Below are 15,813 nucleotides of genomic sequence, written 5' to 3' on the forward strand. Positions count from 1 at the left end.
CATTAATAATAAAAGTAACATTATATAGCACCTTACTGTATATATTTACATACAACTCTAGGTGCTTTCCACAGATTAATCAGCAAAAACAAAGATATACCACATTTACTTGGACTATTACTAATATTATGATAATTTCTAATAAATGTAAGTATACTAAATACAGAACCAACCAGGTTTTGTTAAGTAAAATTTAACCACTAAAGTGCAAAACAAACTTTCACTCTTACCAGAAAAAAAGGTTTTCTAATTAAAATATTTACACATTAAGGTTGACAACAGAACAACCAGGTCTAATTAATATACATAAAAATAAATATATATAGTATCTATCTACATTTTACCTAGGTAACCCATTTAAGTAGAAACAGTTTGATGTAATTAAACTTTATGAAAAGATACAAAAGCAAATAACAAAGTTTATACCGGTTTCAGTTGATTTAGGATGTAGATGAAGTTCTTCATTCTTGAATGTGAATGTTTAACCAGCTGACACGGAGGAGAGAAAAACAAAAAATTCCTATGATGGCCATTGGAGAAAAATAAACTTCTGGAGTGCCACAGTTGGAAGACAGAAATGAGCCAATCAAATAGTAGGTCTGATGATAATCGGTTTCTGCATCATGAAAGTCAGAATAACCTAGACCGACTGGTCACCCACCCTCCACTGGGCACAGTTGATACAGTCGTTGTCAATAAAAGTTTCCAAGTCCTCCTCATTTTCTCCAGGTGACTGCAGAATAGAGTGCTTTGAGCAGTTGCAAGTGGCACATAGGATGAGAGACAAAAACATTAAAAAAGAGCAATTGTTTAATGCTAGATACTTATTAACACATCAAAGAGCTGAACTTATAATTCAGATCACTATATTATGATATACAGTAATTACTAGAAAGTTAGATTAAAAAAGGGCTTTTAGAAGTTTTTTGAAATGTTCCACAGATAGAAAAGTCTTTTTCTTCTAACCTGCTGAATCAAGACCAGGGCATTTGGCAAGCTGGAGCCTAACCCAGCTAGCATAGAGTTCAAGGCAAGAATAAATCCTGGATATGCAGTGGGCTGCATCAGGAATGGGCAGGAAGAGGAGTATAGAAACCTAATCAAGGACTTTGTTAAATGGTGTGACTCAAACCACCTACAACTGAACACCAGCAAAACCAAGGAGCTGGTGGTGGATTTTAGGAGGACCAGGCCCCTCATGGACCCCGTGATCATCAGAGGTGACTGTGTGCAGATGGTGCAGACCTATAAATACCTAGGAGTGCAGCTGGATGATAAATTAGACTGAACTGCCAATACTGATGCTCTGTGAAAGAATGGACAGAGCCGACTATACTTTCTTAGAAGGCTGGCGTCATTCAACATCTGCAATAAGATGCTGCAGATGTTCTATCAGACGGTTGTGGCGAGTGCCCTCTTCTACGCAGTGGTGTGCTGGGGAAGCAGCATAAAGAAGAGGGACACCTCACACCTGGACAAACTGGTGAGGAAGGCAGGCTCTATTGTAGGCACAGAGCTGGACAGTTTGACATCCGTGGCAAAGCGACGGGCACTGAGCAGGCTCCTGTCAATCATGGAGAATCCACTGCATCCACTGAACAGTATCATCTCCAGACAGAGGAGCAGCTTCAGCGACAGACTGCTGTCAATGTCCTGCTCCACTGACAGACTGAGGAGATTGTTCCTCCCCCACACTATGCGACTCTTCAATTCCACCCGGTGGGGTAAACGTTAAAATTATACAAAGTTATTGTCTGTCTGTATACCTGCATTGTTATCACTCTTTAATTTAATATTGTTTATATCAGTATGCTGCTGCTGGAGTATGTGAATTTCCCCTTGGGATTAATAAAGTATCTATCTATCTCAGTCCATCACAAGCATTGGAAAGTATAAAAAGAATATAGATAGATAAATGTGCTGTACTTAGTATGGCAATTAGATTTCAGACAAATTTAGTTTATACATGTCAATGAAATACAAAACAAAATTCTAAGAAAAAGTAAACCTAGCATACTGCAGCTTTATTGATTTCAACTTGGGGCCTTTTTGATAGAAGTGTACAATAAGAGTTACACGATCAATTGCAAAGTACGCTGAACTCCCCTACACTGGAAAGAGATTTAAAGCAGACCATATATTTTTATTGCTAGAAGTTCACAATGATAATTAAAATATAAATTCAGTGAGGCTGCTCTATTGTTTGTTTAAATTTTGGTTAAAAAATATTTTCATGTACTATAGATGAACTCAATAGAAAACCTTGATTGTAAAAATGCAACCGTCCATTTTTCTTTAAATGTCAAAAATTAGACTGATTAAATGATACAATTCACAACATAGAACTAGCATGACAGGAGGATTCACTACTGTCACTTTGTAGCTTTATCCTAGGTTTCATCATGTGAAAACTTTTCATTTTTAAGCCTAAATCCAAATAAACAGCACAGCAGCTGCATTGGTTGTGCACTTCTAGAATACTGGGACATTTATAAACTGCAAAGTGCACTTTTCTTTTTAAAAATGATATTCCCTGTTATGAGTGAAGCAAAAGGATAAGCTAGGATAACAAGTGGTTATCAGAAATTTACTGTGGCATTTGTAGTGCAATTAATTATACCCTCAAGTTTTAGAATCATGTTACTTCCATGGGTATTTGTAGATGTTATTTCGTGTTCTTACATGCAGGTAACTCCACACATATCTCATTGGATGCAGTTTATACCATATAATGAAGCTGTTTGGTCTTATGCCCACTACACTGAACAGCTCTTTTAACTGTACTGCACTATAGTACCTTCTCCGTTTTTAATAGTTTTGCCACTGCTGCTACAGTAATAATAATAATAATAATAATAATAATAATAATAATACATTTTATTTATATAGCGCCTTTCCCATGCTCAAGGCACTTACAGAATATAATAAAGAACGGCAGCGTATACAGTACATAGCATTGTACAAACCAGATAAATAAATAAAGAAGATTAAGACAGTGAATTCTGAAAAAAAAAACATACAACATAATTGATGGTCTAGCACACACACACACACACACACACAGGTTACATTAGCATCTTGACAGAGAAGTAAACTGAGAGAAGGGTAATAAACTTTATTAAATAAAGTCAAGCAGAGCTAAAAGCCTTCCTGAACAGATGAGTTTTGAGTTGTTTTTTGAAAAGAATTCATGGAGTCAGCTGACCTGATTAATTTTGGTAGGTCATTCCAGAGTCTGGGTGCTATACAGCTGAAGGCCCTGTCATCCATGGAGTGTAGATTAGTGTTGGGCACAACAAAATTGCCAGAATCAGAGGACCTTAGTGGGCGGGCAGGCACATAGTGATGGAGAAGGTCACTGATGTAGTTTGGCGCAAGGTTATTTAAGGCTTTGTAGGTTATTAGTAGGATTTTATATTCGATTCTGTAAGACACAGGGAGCCAGTGAAGACGGAGCAGGATGGGTGTGATGTGCTCGCTGCTGCTGGTTTGTGTAAGGACTCTTGCAGCTGAGTTTTGAATAAGCTGGAGCTGTGATATAAGATTAGAAGGGGCACCTGCCAGTAGGGAATTACAATAATCGATGCGGGATGTGATAAAAGCATGGACAAGTTTCTCAGCATTAGAGAAGGAGAGGAAGGAGCAAACACGGGATATGTTACGGAGGTGAAAGTAAGAAAGTTTCTTAATGTGATTTATGTGGGCGGAATAAGAGAGGGAGGAATCAAAAATGACACCCAAGATTTTTTACAGTAGAGGCAGGTCTGATGAGATCACCGCCAAGATAGACTGGGAAGGAGCTTATTTTATTAAGTTGCATTTTAGTCCCAATTTGCAGGAGTTCAGTTTTATTGCAATTTAATTTTAAAGAGTTTTGCTCCATCCAGGTTTTAATTTCACTAAGGCAGGTTGTGAGCTGAGAAAGCTCTGATGAAGTTCCACTTTTAACATTGAAGTAGAGTTGAGTATCATCTGCATAAAAATGATAACCCAGTCCATGGATACGGATAATATGGCCATGGGGAAGCATGTAAATACAGAAAAGCAGAGGACTGAGGACAGAGCCTTGAGGGACTCCTTGTGTGACTGGCGCTGAGCTGAATCTGCTGTTGCCAAGACTAACAAACTCTTGCCTATCAGTCAGATAGGACTTGAACCACTGGAGGGCAGTGCCAGAGATACCCAGCATGCTCTCCATTCTGGACAGTAGGATGTCATGTCTGACTGTGTCAAATGCTGCACTGAGGTCTAACAGAATTAATATGCTGGTTTGTCCAGAGTCTGCTGCCATAAGCAAATCTTTGGTTACCCGCAGCAGAGCAGTTTCACAGCTGTGCCGCGCCCTGAAACCAGACTGAAAGGGTTCCATCAAATTATTAGAGGTTAGGTAATTGGTGAGTTGGGAAGCTACAACACGCTCAAGAACTTTTGACAGGAAAGGTAAGTGGGAAATAGGCCGGAAATTGTTAAGATTGTCAGCATCAAGACCAGACTTTTTTAACATTGGGGTTACAGAAGCAATTTTAAAAGTGAGCGGTACAGAGCCAGTGTCAAGGGATGAGTTTATTATTGTTGTAACAGTCAGGATAATGGCATGAAGGCAGGATTTAAGTAGTGTGGTGGGGATGGGGTCCAGTACACAAGTAGTCGGCCTCATCTTACAAAGCAGGTTATTAACAAACGCAGATGTGACTGGTGAGAACTTAGAGAAGGAGCTGGATGGAGTGGGAAAACAGGGAGAGATATAAACAGATGCTGTATTTATGTTAGTTGAATTATTTAGATCGTTAATTTTGTTACGGAAAAAGTGGAGGAATTCCTCACAGACTTCAGTAGAAGAGGTAGTTGGGCCAGATGCGGGTTCGAGTAGTTTATTAACTACAGAGAACAAGACCCTTGGGTTATCATGGCCACTTTCTATTATTCTGCCATAGTGGGTGTTCTTGGCAGAAGTTAGTGCTTCTCTTTAAGCTCTTTGGTGGTCAGAGAAAGCCTGGATGTGCACGGTGAAGCCAGTCTTGCGTGACATTCTCTCAAGGCGTCGGCCAGCCGCTTTCATAGATCGCAATTCTGAGTTATACCAAGGAGCTGAACGTTTAAAGGATACCTCCTTATGTTTTAAAGGAGCTGTTTTATCTAATGCTGAACGAAGGGCTGAGTTATAGTGGTCAACAAGACTATCTAGTGTTGATGGAATAGGTGAAGACAGTAAAAGATCAGAAATGGATCCAGAAAGGATAGAGGGACAGATATTTTTAAGGTTTCTGTAAGAAATTTGTCGTTTACAGGTAAGAGGAGGGAAAGGCAGTGAAACAGTGAAAAATACTGCTTTATGGTCAGAGAGTCCCAAATCAGTTCTGTAAATGTTGGCAACAGATAGTCCAGAAGTGCAGATCAGATCCAATATATGACCACCAGAGTGGGTGGGAAAATCAACATGTTGTGTCAAGTCAAAACAGTCCAGTAAGGATAGGAATTAATTTCTCAGTTTAGATGTGGGGGTGTCAATATGGATGTTGAAATCACCAAGAAGGATAATTCTCTGAGAGTGAGAGATTAGGTGGGTCAAAAGTTCAATCAGATCGGATAAGAAGGATGCATTGTATTTTGAGGGACGATAAAGAACAATGAGTGAGACAGGACCTGATTTCGTTATTAGTTTAAGAGCCAGGCACTCAAAAGACAATGGACAGTCAATTGGGATTTGTTTAATATTTAAGTCAGCTCACTGCAAGCCCACCGCCTTGTCTTGAGCTGCGATACTCTGTGTGGAAAGTGAAACCAATTGGAGTCGCCTCTGTGAGAGACGCAAATTCGTTTGGTTTTTGCCAAGTCTCCGTTAAACACAGAATATCAAGTTTGGTGTCAGTGATGTGTTCTGACAGCACCAATGCTTTGCCATTAAGAGACCTCGAGTTAAACAGTGCAATATTAGTTAATGAGGCTTCTTTTTGCACAGAGCCGCGATCAGGGTTTATTTCCACATAATGTAAATTTGGCACACTGACACTTCTATTTCCAGGGCCATGAGAAGGACAGCTTATTCCTGAGCAAATGCTGCCGGTGGTCTTTTCATTCGCAGCCCAGCGGTGGCAGCGACCTGACCCACGATGTATATATTTCGGGCGCTGCAAAATACTAGCGTCCTTTAGGATGTTCCAGTCAGACCATTTGCTCTGGACAAACTGTTTAATAAGAAGGAGTTTGTCATGAGAGTATTTTAGCATGATACTGGGCAACACTTATCTGAATAGCAGTGGAGAAGCAGCACAGCACAGCGGAACCGTTAGGACAGGCGGGTGTGGTAGTATAGGTGAGCAGCGATAGCAAGCAGCAGAAAGCATAGCAGGAGGAGGAAGCAGGATTTGGATGTTCCAATACACAGCCACAAGCAGTAACGCTTGGTAATTTCAGGCGTGATCGCCCCGGAGCCAAAAGCCAGATTAGTATGAACATCAGATCAGTTCCCAGTCGTAGAGTACTGTAAGATGAAACAGGAGCAGATCAGCATAGTGAATTTAATATAATCACGGAGGCAGATCATCCCGAGGTCCTAGATTGCCAGGTACAAAGAAATGTTCATAGGTCTCGTCCCGTGATCCACAGACTCAGCTGTTCCCAGTCAAAGTAGAGTCCATAAAATCTGTAAATATTAAGCCAAATCCATACAATTTGAGTCAGCTGTTTCCACAAACTATACGTACAATAAAAGAAATAAAACAAGCGTAAAAGTGTAGAATTTAGGCGAATTTTGCGAAGTGTTGTTAACAGGGAGAAGCGGCAACAACATCTGTGCGCCAGCGTCCCCTCACCTGCCAGGTCTGCTTTCCACTGTGTCTTCCATGGCAACTGGTCTTGGAATACAGCAGACTTTATAAGAAAGGCCAGAGCAGGCTGGTTTTTCCTTAAGAGACTGCTAGGGATGCTCCAATTGTGTGTGTGTGTGTGTGTGTGTTTTTTTGTTTTTTTTTGTTTTGTTTTTTTAATTCCTTTTAGAACTTTTTATATTAATCTCCCGCATAACCAAATAGAAGTTTTATGTCTTATAGTGTATTTATATAATTAAAATATAAACGACAGGTGTTAACTGTTCATTCATTTTATATTAACAAAATTAAATTCTGAATGCTTATTGTTCAGTGACCATATAATACTAAAATAAATAACATTTCCTTAAAATACTTAACTTTTAAGTTGTAAAATATATACAGAAATGTACCCATAACGCATATGACATTAAAGAAAACAAAATGCTTTTCATAATTACAAGCTGTCATATTGTTTAGTTTGTTCTGTAATGTACCTATCCGAAAAAAGGTTTAATTGAAAACAGTAGTTTTCACCATTTCTCTAACATTATATATAATAAATATATATATGCATGCCTCAGTGGAAAGTTGGGCATGTCGTTCAGGATGGAGAAGGAATCCTTACCTGGGTGGGATGCCATAACAGAAAGATTTACTAAATCGGGACAATATGGGCCAGGACGCCTTAATTCCTATCCTGATTGGGATGCCTGAAGGTTACAGGAACCGGCAAGATAGGATGATAGGGAGCAGTTCATCCCCCATTATAATAGGCAGCAGTGTCCTTCGTACAGTCCCAGTTTCGACATCCACAGGGCCATATGGGAGTTGGAGTCCAGATGGGCAGACCTGTAGGGGTCTCTAGCAGACGATAGCGGGCGCTGTCGGGGGATGATCTCGGTGGCTTTCTTATGACCAGGAAGTACTTCCAACTGGCCACATCACGTCACCTGAAGTGCTCCTGGGTCCAGCATAAATGGAGCCTGCTTCCATATAGCTTGATGAATTGGAGCTGGGAGCAGAGGCAAAACTCAACCGGAGGAGTAGCAGTGTGGTAGAGAGAAAGAAAGAGAAGAAGAAGAGAAGAATCATTGTTATACAAGGTATTTTGTAATAAACAACATATTTGAACCCGGGACTGTTTTGTGTGTTTGTGTTTAGGGCTCTGTGGCACCCCCTATAATATAGGGTGAGCCAAAATGAATTATTTATTGATACAGTGCATCCAGAAAGTATTCACAGCGCATCACTTTTTCCACATTTTGTTATGTTACAGCCTTATTCCAAAATGGATTAAATTCATTTTTTTCCTCAGAATTCTGCACACAACACCCCATAATGACAATGTGAAAAAAGTTTACTTGAGGTTTTTGCAAATTTATTAAAAATAGAAAAACTGAGAAATCACATGTACATAAGTATTCACAGCCTTTGCTCAATACTTTGTTGATGCACCTTTGTCAGCAATTACAGCCTCAAGTCTTGTTGAATATGATGCCACAAGCTTGGCACACCTATCCTTGGCCAGTTTCGCCCACTCCTCTTTGCAGCACCTCTCAAGCTCCATCAGGTTGGATGGTAAGCGTCGGTGCACAGCCATTTTAAGATCTCTCCAGAGATGTTCAATCGGATTCAAGTCTGGGCTGTGGCTGGGCCACTCTAGGACATTCACAGAGTTGTTCTGAAGCCACTCCTTTGATATCTTGGCTGTGTGCTTAGGGTCGTTGTCCTGATGAAAGATGAACCGTCGCCCCAGTCTGAGGTCAACAGCGCTCTGGAGCAGGTTTTCATCCAGGATGTCTCTGTACATTGCTGCAGTCATCTTTCCCTTTATCCTGACTAGTCTCCCAGTTCCTGCCGCTGAAAAACATCCCCACAGCATGATGCTGCCACCACCACGCTTCACTGTAGGGATGGTGCCAGGTTTCCTCCAAACGTGACGCCTGGCATTCACACCAAAGAGTTCAATCTTTGTCTCATCAGACCAGAGAATTTTCTTTCTCATGGTCTGAGAGTCCTTCAGGTGCCTTTTGGCAAACTCCAGGCGGGCTGCCATGTGCCTTTTACTAAGGAGTGGCTTCTGTCTGGCCACTCTACCATACAGGCCTGATTGGTGGATTGCTGCAGAGATGGTTGTCCTTCTGGAAGGTTCTCCTCTTTCCACAGAGGACCTCTGGAGCTCTGACAGAGTGACCATCGGGTTCTTGGTCACCTCCCTGACTAAGGCCCTTCTCCCCCGATCACTCAGTTTAGATGGCCGGCCAGCTCTAGGAAGAGTCCTGGTGGTTTCGAACTTCTTCCACTTAGGGATGGTGGGGGCCACTGTGCTCATTGGGACCTTCAAAGCCGCAGAAAGTTTTCTGTAACCTTCCCCAGATATGTGCCTCGAGACAATCCTGTCTCGGAGGTCTACAAAAAATTCCTTTGACTTCATGTTTGGTTTGTGCTCTGACATGAACTGTCAACTGTGGGACCTTATATAGACAGGTGTGTGCCTTTCCAAATCCTGTCCAATCAACTGAATTACCACAGGTGGACTCCAATTAAGCTGCAGAAACATCTCAAGGATGATCAGGGGAAACAGGATGCACCTGAGCTCAATTTCGAGCTTCACGGCAAAGGCTGTGAATACTTATGTACATGTGCTTTCTCAATTTTTTTATTTTTAATAAATTTGCAAAACCTTCAAGTAAACTTTTTTCATGTTGTCATTATGGGGTGTTGTGTGTAGAATTCTGAGGAAAAAAATGAATTTAATCTATTTTGGAATAAGGCTGTAACATAATAAAATGTGGAAAAAGTGATGCGCTGTGAATATTTTCTGGATGCATTGTATATTTAAAGAGCTTCTGTAAAAAGCCTTGTTTACCCTAGGGACAAATAAAGTTCTATCTGTCTATCTCCATGTGCAGTACAAGCAGTCACTGTACACAAGAGACAGAATCCAAGCCACTGTAGCCATGATCTGGACCATTTTATAGTGATATACTGAAATGCATCCACTTACTGAGCTAGAGAAAACTGCATGGCCCTGACATAGCACTTCTGGATCATGACCTATGACTCCCTAAGTTTTGCTTGTAGTTTTATTTTTATTGAACACTGTGAACTCTGGATTTTGGACATAGCCTTTAAAATGTAAATTACAATTGATTGGCAAGTCATTATAACAAAGTAGGGTTGGGACTAAATTAAATATTTTTACTCTTTAAAAAGTATATTTATTTTAAAATTACTTTAAACAGTACAATTCCCAATTAAATCTAAAGTAATGAAAGTAAATGTAGTTTGTTACTTTCCACTACTGCTCACATGTTTATTAAGGTTACTTCCAAGTTCAGTCAGTCCTGATAAAGTGCATCAGATATCAGCAGCAGTCTGGTAACAGAACATCTTTCTATGGGAGACATATCACAGTATTCTTCAGTTATTTACCAGACTTCATCTTTAAAGCTCGAGTATACTTATTCACACTTCTTTATTTTAATGTAGTCCTGAATTTCTAACCACAACAATAGCAACTTTATCATTCCCATCACAAGTCTTCTGCCAAGAAAGTGTGCAGGTTTTCCATTTCCATTTTTGATAGGCTTTTAGAAATTATACAGGAAGAACTGATATTTCACTGTTTATAATGCTGGTGTAAATTATCAACAGATGAAGTACCAAAAAGTAGTCCTGAACTCAACCCTACTATCAGCATATGTCCACTGGATACTGTAAGGATCCACTGTCTTTTAACTAGCTGATTATTGCCCTTGAGTTTTTAAGAGCAACCTTTAACAGTTCAGAAACGAAATATATTAAAATATCATGACACTGGCATCATGGTTAGCTCACTGAGAGTCGTACTTTTTTTTTCTCTGCTAAATTTAGTTTCTTTATTATAGCATCTACATTTTAATATCATCCCAAAGGATGATGCATTTTATTATTTCTTAAAGACCTATTTATATAGTTGGAGCCCAGGCCAGTGAATTGACATTCTTAGGGTCATGCAGTAAGACAGCATCAAAGAAGTGAACTTTCAACCGTGGGTTTCCATTTCGTCTCATTTACCTAACAGGCCACTTTGTGCTTTTTAATATTTCTTTCATCATTTTCAGCTGTGACCTACTAGGCACTTTATAAATGTATTAAATAATCCGCTTGGACAACAGAGTGCCGCTACTCCTCCTGTAGTGTCCTGTTCTAGCTCAATGCTTCATAAATCAGAATTAGCAGAATGAAAAAAAATACTGTCCATACACTTTTTACACTATTTACAGAAATATTATCTCCTTTAAAAACTGCCTGTTCATGCAGACAATCAGGATTCTATAATGCTAATTAATTTCATTCCATCTCTTTGTAATATTATTAATACTTTAAAGATGTTCTAAACAGAATTGTTTTACAATTTATAATCGGGTATTTAAAATTTCAAACTGTAAAATTCATTTTAAAACATTTTGGCTTTATAAATTTTGAAGCTGACAAACATCAAAGCATTTGCTGGCCTTTGAAGAAAAAAGGGCTTTGGCTGCAACAAATGTGTTTAACCAGCACCATGAAAGGAAGGCTTTCACAAAGCACACAGAATACGTGACAGTTGATTGGAATGACCAGTGAAGATGGCAAGTGTGCAGCCATGCTATAAATAATGGGCCAGTGCTTTGTTTAGTCATTTTTTAATAAAAGCTATGATTTTCAGGGAAAGCTTCTTTGTGTTTTTGGAAGAAATGCATGCTAAAAAGTGACTGATCAAAGCATAGGGTAGGTGTAACCCATCATAGAACTGATGCCTCCTTTCATGAGACCACTAAAAGAGGGGGAAAAAAGTGAACACTTTCTAAAAGATTCTAATAAAATTGTTTTAAGTATGTTTGTTTACTTAAGGGAATATACATAAAATGTTGGAAGTTATTACAGCCGTTGAACAACCATTAATTCTGGAGATGTGGAAAACAGTTTTAATTTGGCTTAATGTCAGAATGTTGTGTGCGTGAGATAAACACAGTAATGCCATACAAGTTACAAATTTAGGAAGTACAGTAATGTGAAAAAATACATTTGAATAAAATGTATTCCTTCAGGAACTTAATTGGAATCTTTTAAAATTATTTTACTGCTTTCTAAAAATTAGCATTGTTTCAGTAAAATTTATTTTTGGATAGCACTTTTCTTTGAGTACGGCTATTATGAGCCATCCAGCAGAATCGCACCAAATCAAAATCTCTAGTTGGAAAAAAATCCATAGAAGTGATGCCCCAAAGTAGATGGATAGATAGATAGATAATTTATTAATCCCAAGGGGAAATTCACACACTTAAGTATCTTAAGTATCGTGATCTTGTAGAATTTGATGCACTTTCTGATGGATTTAAAGCATATACAGTATATAACCAACATTGTTGCTGTACACATGGTATCGGAAACAGTATTGCTTGTAATTTCAGTCACATGGCATTAGGTTCCTTCGTGTAGCCTTACCACTTTCGGTATGGATTTTTATTTTTCGCCGTCTCAGTGTTGTCCATGTCTGGATATTTTTGTTTCTCTGTATATCCTAAATGTGTCCATGTCAGGGTAATTGGTAGTTAATTGGCTCTTAGATCGTGTGATCAACTGGCGTCACCTTCTGGAATGGTTTCTGTGCTGGATTGGCTTTAGCATCCTCTGAACCTGTAATGGTGAAATAGGTTTTGAAAGTGGACAGCCAGTTATTGCATGTTCAACAGAGAGAATGCAGTGATAAACATGGCAGTACAATGACATTTGTAAATATCCGAAGAGTTGCTGATGCTCCCAGCAAACCTATTTTTGACCAGTAAACTCCCACTAAGACTTCAAATCTTACAGTAAAGCAAAGACATGATGAAAGTCTTCATGTCTTTGTGAGTCACATGCACGGCAATTACTTTAGAGCTCAACGGAAATTGTCAGGTGATGGTGGAGGCAGAAAAAATGCTAATTTTAGTCAGAAATGGAATATAATACGCATGTGTGTTGTTTGTATGACACACTTTTACAAACTGAGGAATTTTTAAAATGCTTCATATTTTTGAACAGTTTTAATACAGGTAACAGAATATTACATGCTGAAAATGTCTTGAAGAGTTTAAAGTTATATTGCATTACATTTTAAAATGACAATCCTGATTTGTGTATGCAGTTTAAATAGTATTTCACTTTTGATGACATAACTTTAATGCTTCTTTTGTTTGGAAACCATATTTATTTGTTTTAGATTTACAAGATATAAGTAAATTAGTTAATTTACTGTTCTTTTAATGACCCATTACTGTGGAAGACTGAAATGTAAAACTACAGTATCATTGTTACTTTTGATTGGTCTCATTGATATGTTCAGTGAGAAGAAAACATAGGCCTACTAGAAATAAGCAGCGTGATGGTGGTCATGTCACTGGCTTATTTTAGGAAAGCAAAAAATGGGGTTTAAAATCTACTTTGAAAGTGCATATTATGATGGGCTTGGGGGGGGGGGCTGGGGGGGGGATAACCTTACTGTAGCATCTCATGCTCATGAAGAGATAGTTGAGTGTAATGCTCCTGAAAGTGCACTAACACAATTCTTTCTATTATAGCTGAGAACAGCTAAGATGATTCTTATTTCTGTCACAGGTGGTGGAGACACTGCAACATGCTGTGCAAAATGGAATACAGAAGACAAAGTCAGCCATGTTAGCACTGGAGGTGGAGCCAGTTTGGAGCTTCTGGAAGGTAAGTATTGCAGAAAAGCTTTCATCATATAGTAAAGCTAAGAGGAAAAGTTCTTTAACATGGGACCTTAGTATGTTAGACAGAATCCAATGATCCTATTCCACATCAGCACTGCTAGCATAGTTAAATGTACTGCATGTGTTGGGGTTATCTTTTATTTTTTTTTTTTTTTTTTTTTTTGTGTCAGTGGAGTGTTTTGTTCAGAGCATAACAAAAATGGTATTTTTGAAATATTGGTTAAAAAGATGTAATGGGAAACCAAGAAAAAGTAAAGCATCATCTGCAAAAAATATTTAAATAGTGTTTTCACCGCCTGGTTCTCCCTGTATGGAATTTACATGACCTCCCTAGGTCTGGGTGGGTTTTCTCTGGGTCCTCTGGTGTCCTCCCACAGTTCAAAGACATGCAGGTTAGGTGGACTGGTGATGCTAAACTGGCCCTAATGTCTGCGAATGGGTTCACTCTGTGATGGACTGGTGCCCTGTCCAGGGACGACTCCAGCCTTGCACAGTGTGCTTGCTGAGAGAGGCTCCAGCTGAACCACTAGACTTTTGACGAGGTCAGAATTATGTGGGCCTTAGAGAATGGTATGTTATAAATAGTATTAAACAGCTCACTGATTTTAGAACTAAAATAAATGGTAAAGACAATAATACTAGTTACTTGTCATTTTCAGTAATCAAAGTATAGTCAATTGTAACATTTTCTCTAGGCTTTTCAGAAGCTAGTAGCCCTGTCTTATTAGTTGTTATAAACCTTGAATCCTGGCAGATTGTAATGGACATGTATGTTTTTTTTTTTTGTTTTTTTTAACTATAATGTCCATCTAGGTTTCTAGAACAGTCTGCTTTACTTCCCAGTATAAAGATAGGCTGCTTGATAGAGTCAAGATGCCAAACATCTCCATAGCAATTATACATGTGTTTTACACAAGGGGTCCATAAAGCACATCGTGTTTATACTTTCTTTCTCTTACTTCAATACTTGAGGTTGGCAGAGCAAAATTCATGGATTCTATGCTGCCTGTGTGTCCTTTTTGTCTTTGAGAAGATCAAAGGGATAGTGTGGAATGCTTTGAGGTTTTTAAGTGAATTGCAAATTAACTGCTTATGTGTTTCCTATTTGTCATTTGATTTTATTTTTGCAAAGCTTTAAATGTACATGAAGATAAAAGATAAATTTGATCATTGCAATATTTATTATGTAGTAACTTTTAAATGTTGTAGCTTAGGTTACATTAAATGAGTGTTAGGGTGATATTAGCATCTTAATATTTCAGTAAGTTATTCTTGTTTAGAATATAGAAATTCTTGTAAATTAAGTGTATATGCATATTCTTTTACAGGTAAAGTTCTTCCTGGTGTGGATGCACTGAGCAGTGTATAAGCAGACTGAAAATTTCAACAACAGTCATCAGTATGAAGCCTCTGAAAACAACACATCCCCCCCCCACTGTTTATTTAGCATTGCAGCAGCACAAAAGATGTACTAAGGTATAAAGGATTCCCTAATGAACATCCACAGACAATTGTAAAAACTGCTTTTGGCAAGAGGGCCGTGGACAAAATGTACTTTTTGCACTATCCCTTTGCTGAGGTTCACAAGCTACAGTTTTACCTACTGAAATTCATGTAACCCTTTTTGTTATCTCCCAACGTCTTGTGTTTCATGAAGTGTCCACTGACTTTGTGTGTGTGTTAGAATTTTATGTGGTATTAGTTTGCCTCAGCCACATTTCAAGATCTTCTACTGAGGCTGTAGTGTTCCTTATCTATGCCCTAGTGTCCATTGTAGCTTGTACTGTATTAAAGTAGAGTGTGAACTTGTTATACACTTTGGAATCATTAGTGCTGAAATTCAGTGGTTGCTAATAAACTGGAGAATGAGAGAAAGTCTGGTCCTGTCATTTAAGGTGTGTGGTTTGCTAATGCAGTCCGTCAATGAAATGCAAGAATAGAGATCTGATGTGACTTCCATGTTAAAATTGGTAGACATAACAATGTTTTAGTCTGGAAGTTATCTGTCAGATATATAAGGTAGTGGTTGTCTTAACTCATTGAGCTCAAAGAAATAGAAAACATATGGAAACTCAACAGAGGTTTAATTCACGAATGACAAACTATAAATGGGAGGGGGTATGTGGATAAAAATGATTTTCAAAAGTAAGACTGATTTTTATGGTAAAGTAAAGTTTTGAATTTGTATTATAATTTATATAAACGTTTACTTAAAGTGTTTTCTCATATTCGGTGGTTAAATTAAAATGCTTATGAGGCCATAC

The 15,813-nt window shown here is 38.5% G+C and overlaps 1 protein-coding gene across 1 annotated transcript in view; it reads left to right on the forward strand.

The window, feature by feature from the left end:
* pgk1 (phosphoglycerate kinase 1) overlaps positions 1–15,424 on the forward strand; it is a 53,294-nt gene extending 37,870 nt beyond the window's left edge. Inside the window, exons 10-11 of the mRNA XM_028815543.2 lie at positions 13,434–13,532; positions 14,878–15,424. Coding sequence (XP_028671376.1) covers positions 13,434–13,532; positions 14,878–14,918 — 140 coding nt within the window. The 3' untranslated portion in view covers positions 14,919–15,424. The remainder of the gene's footprint in view (positions 1–13,433; positions 13,533–14,877) is intronic.
* Positions 15,425–15,813: the final 389 nt, after the last annotated feature.

Source organism: Erpetoichthys calabaricus, chromosome 12 (assembly GCF_900747795.2).
Source record: "Erpetoichthys calabaricus chromosome 12, fErpCal1.3, whole genome shotgun sequence".
In the NCBI taxonomy this organism is placed as follows: Eukaryota; Metazoa; Chordata; class Cladistia; order Polypteriformes; family Polypteridae; genus Erpetoichthys; species Erpetoichthys calabaricus.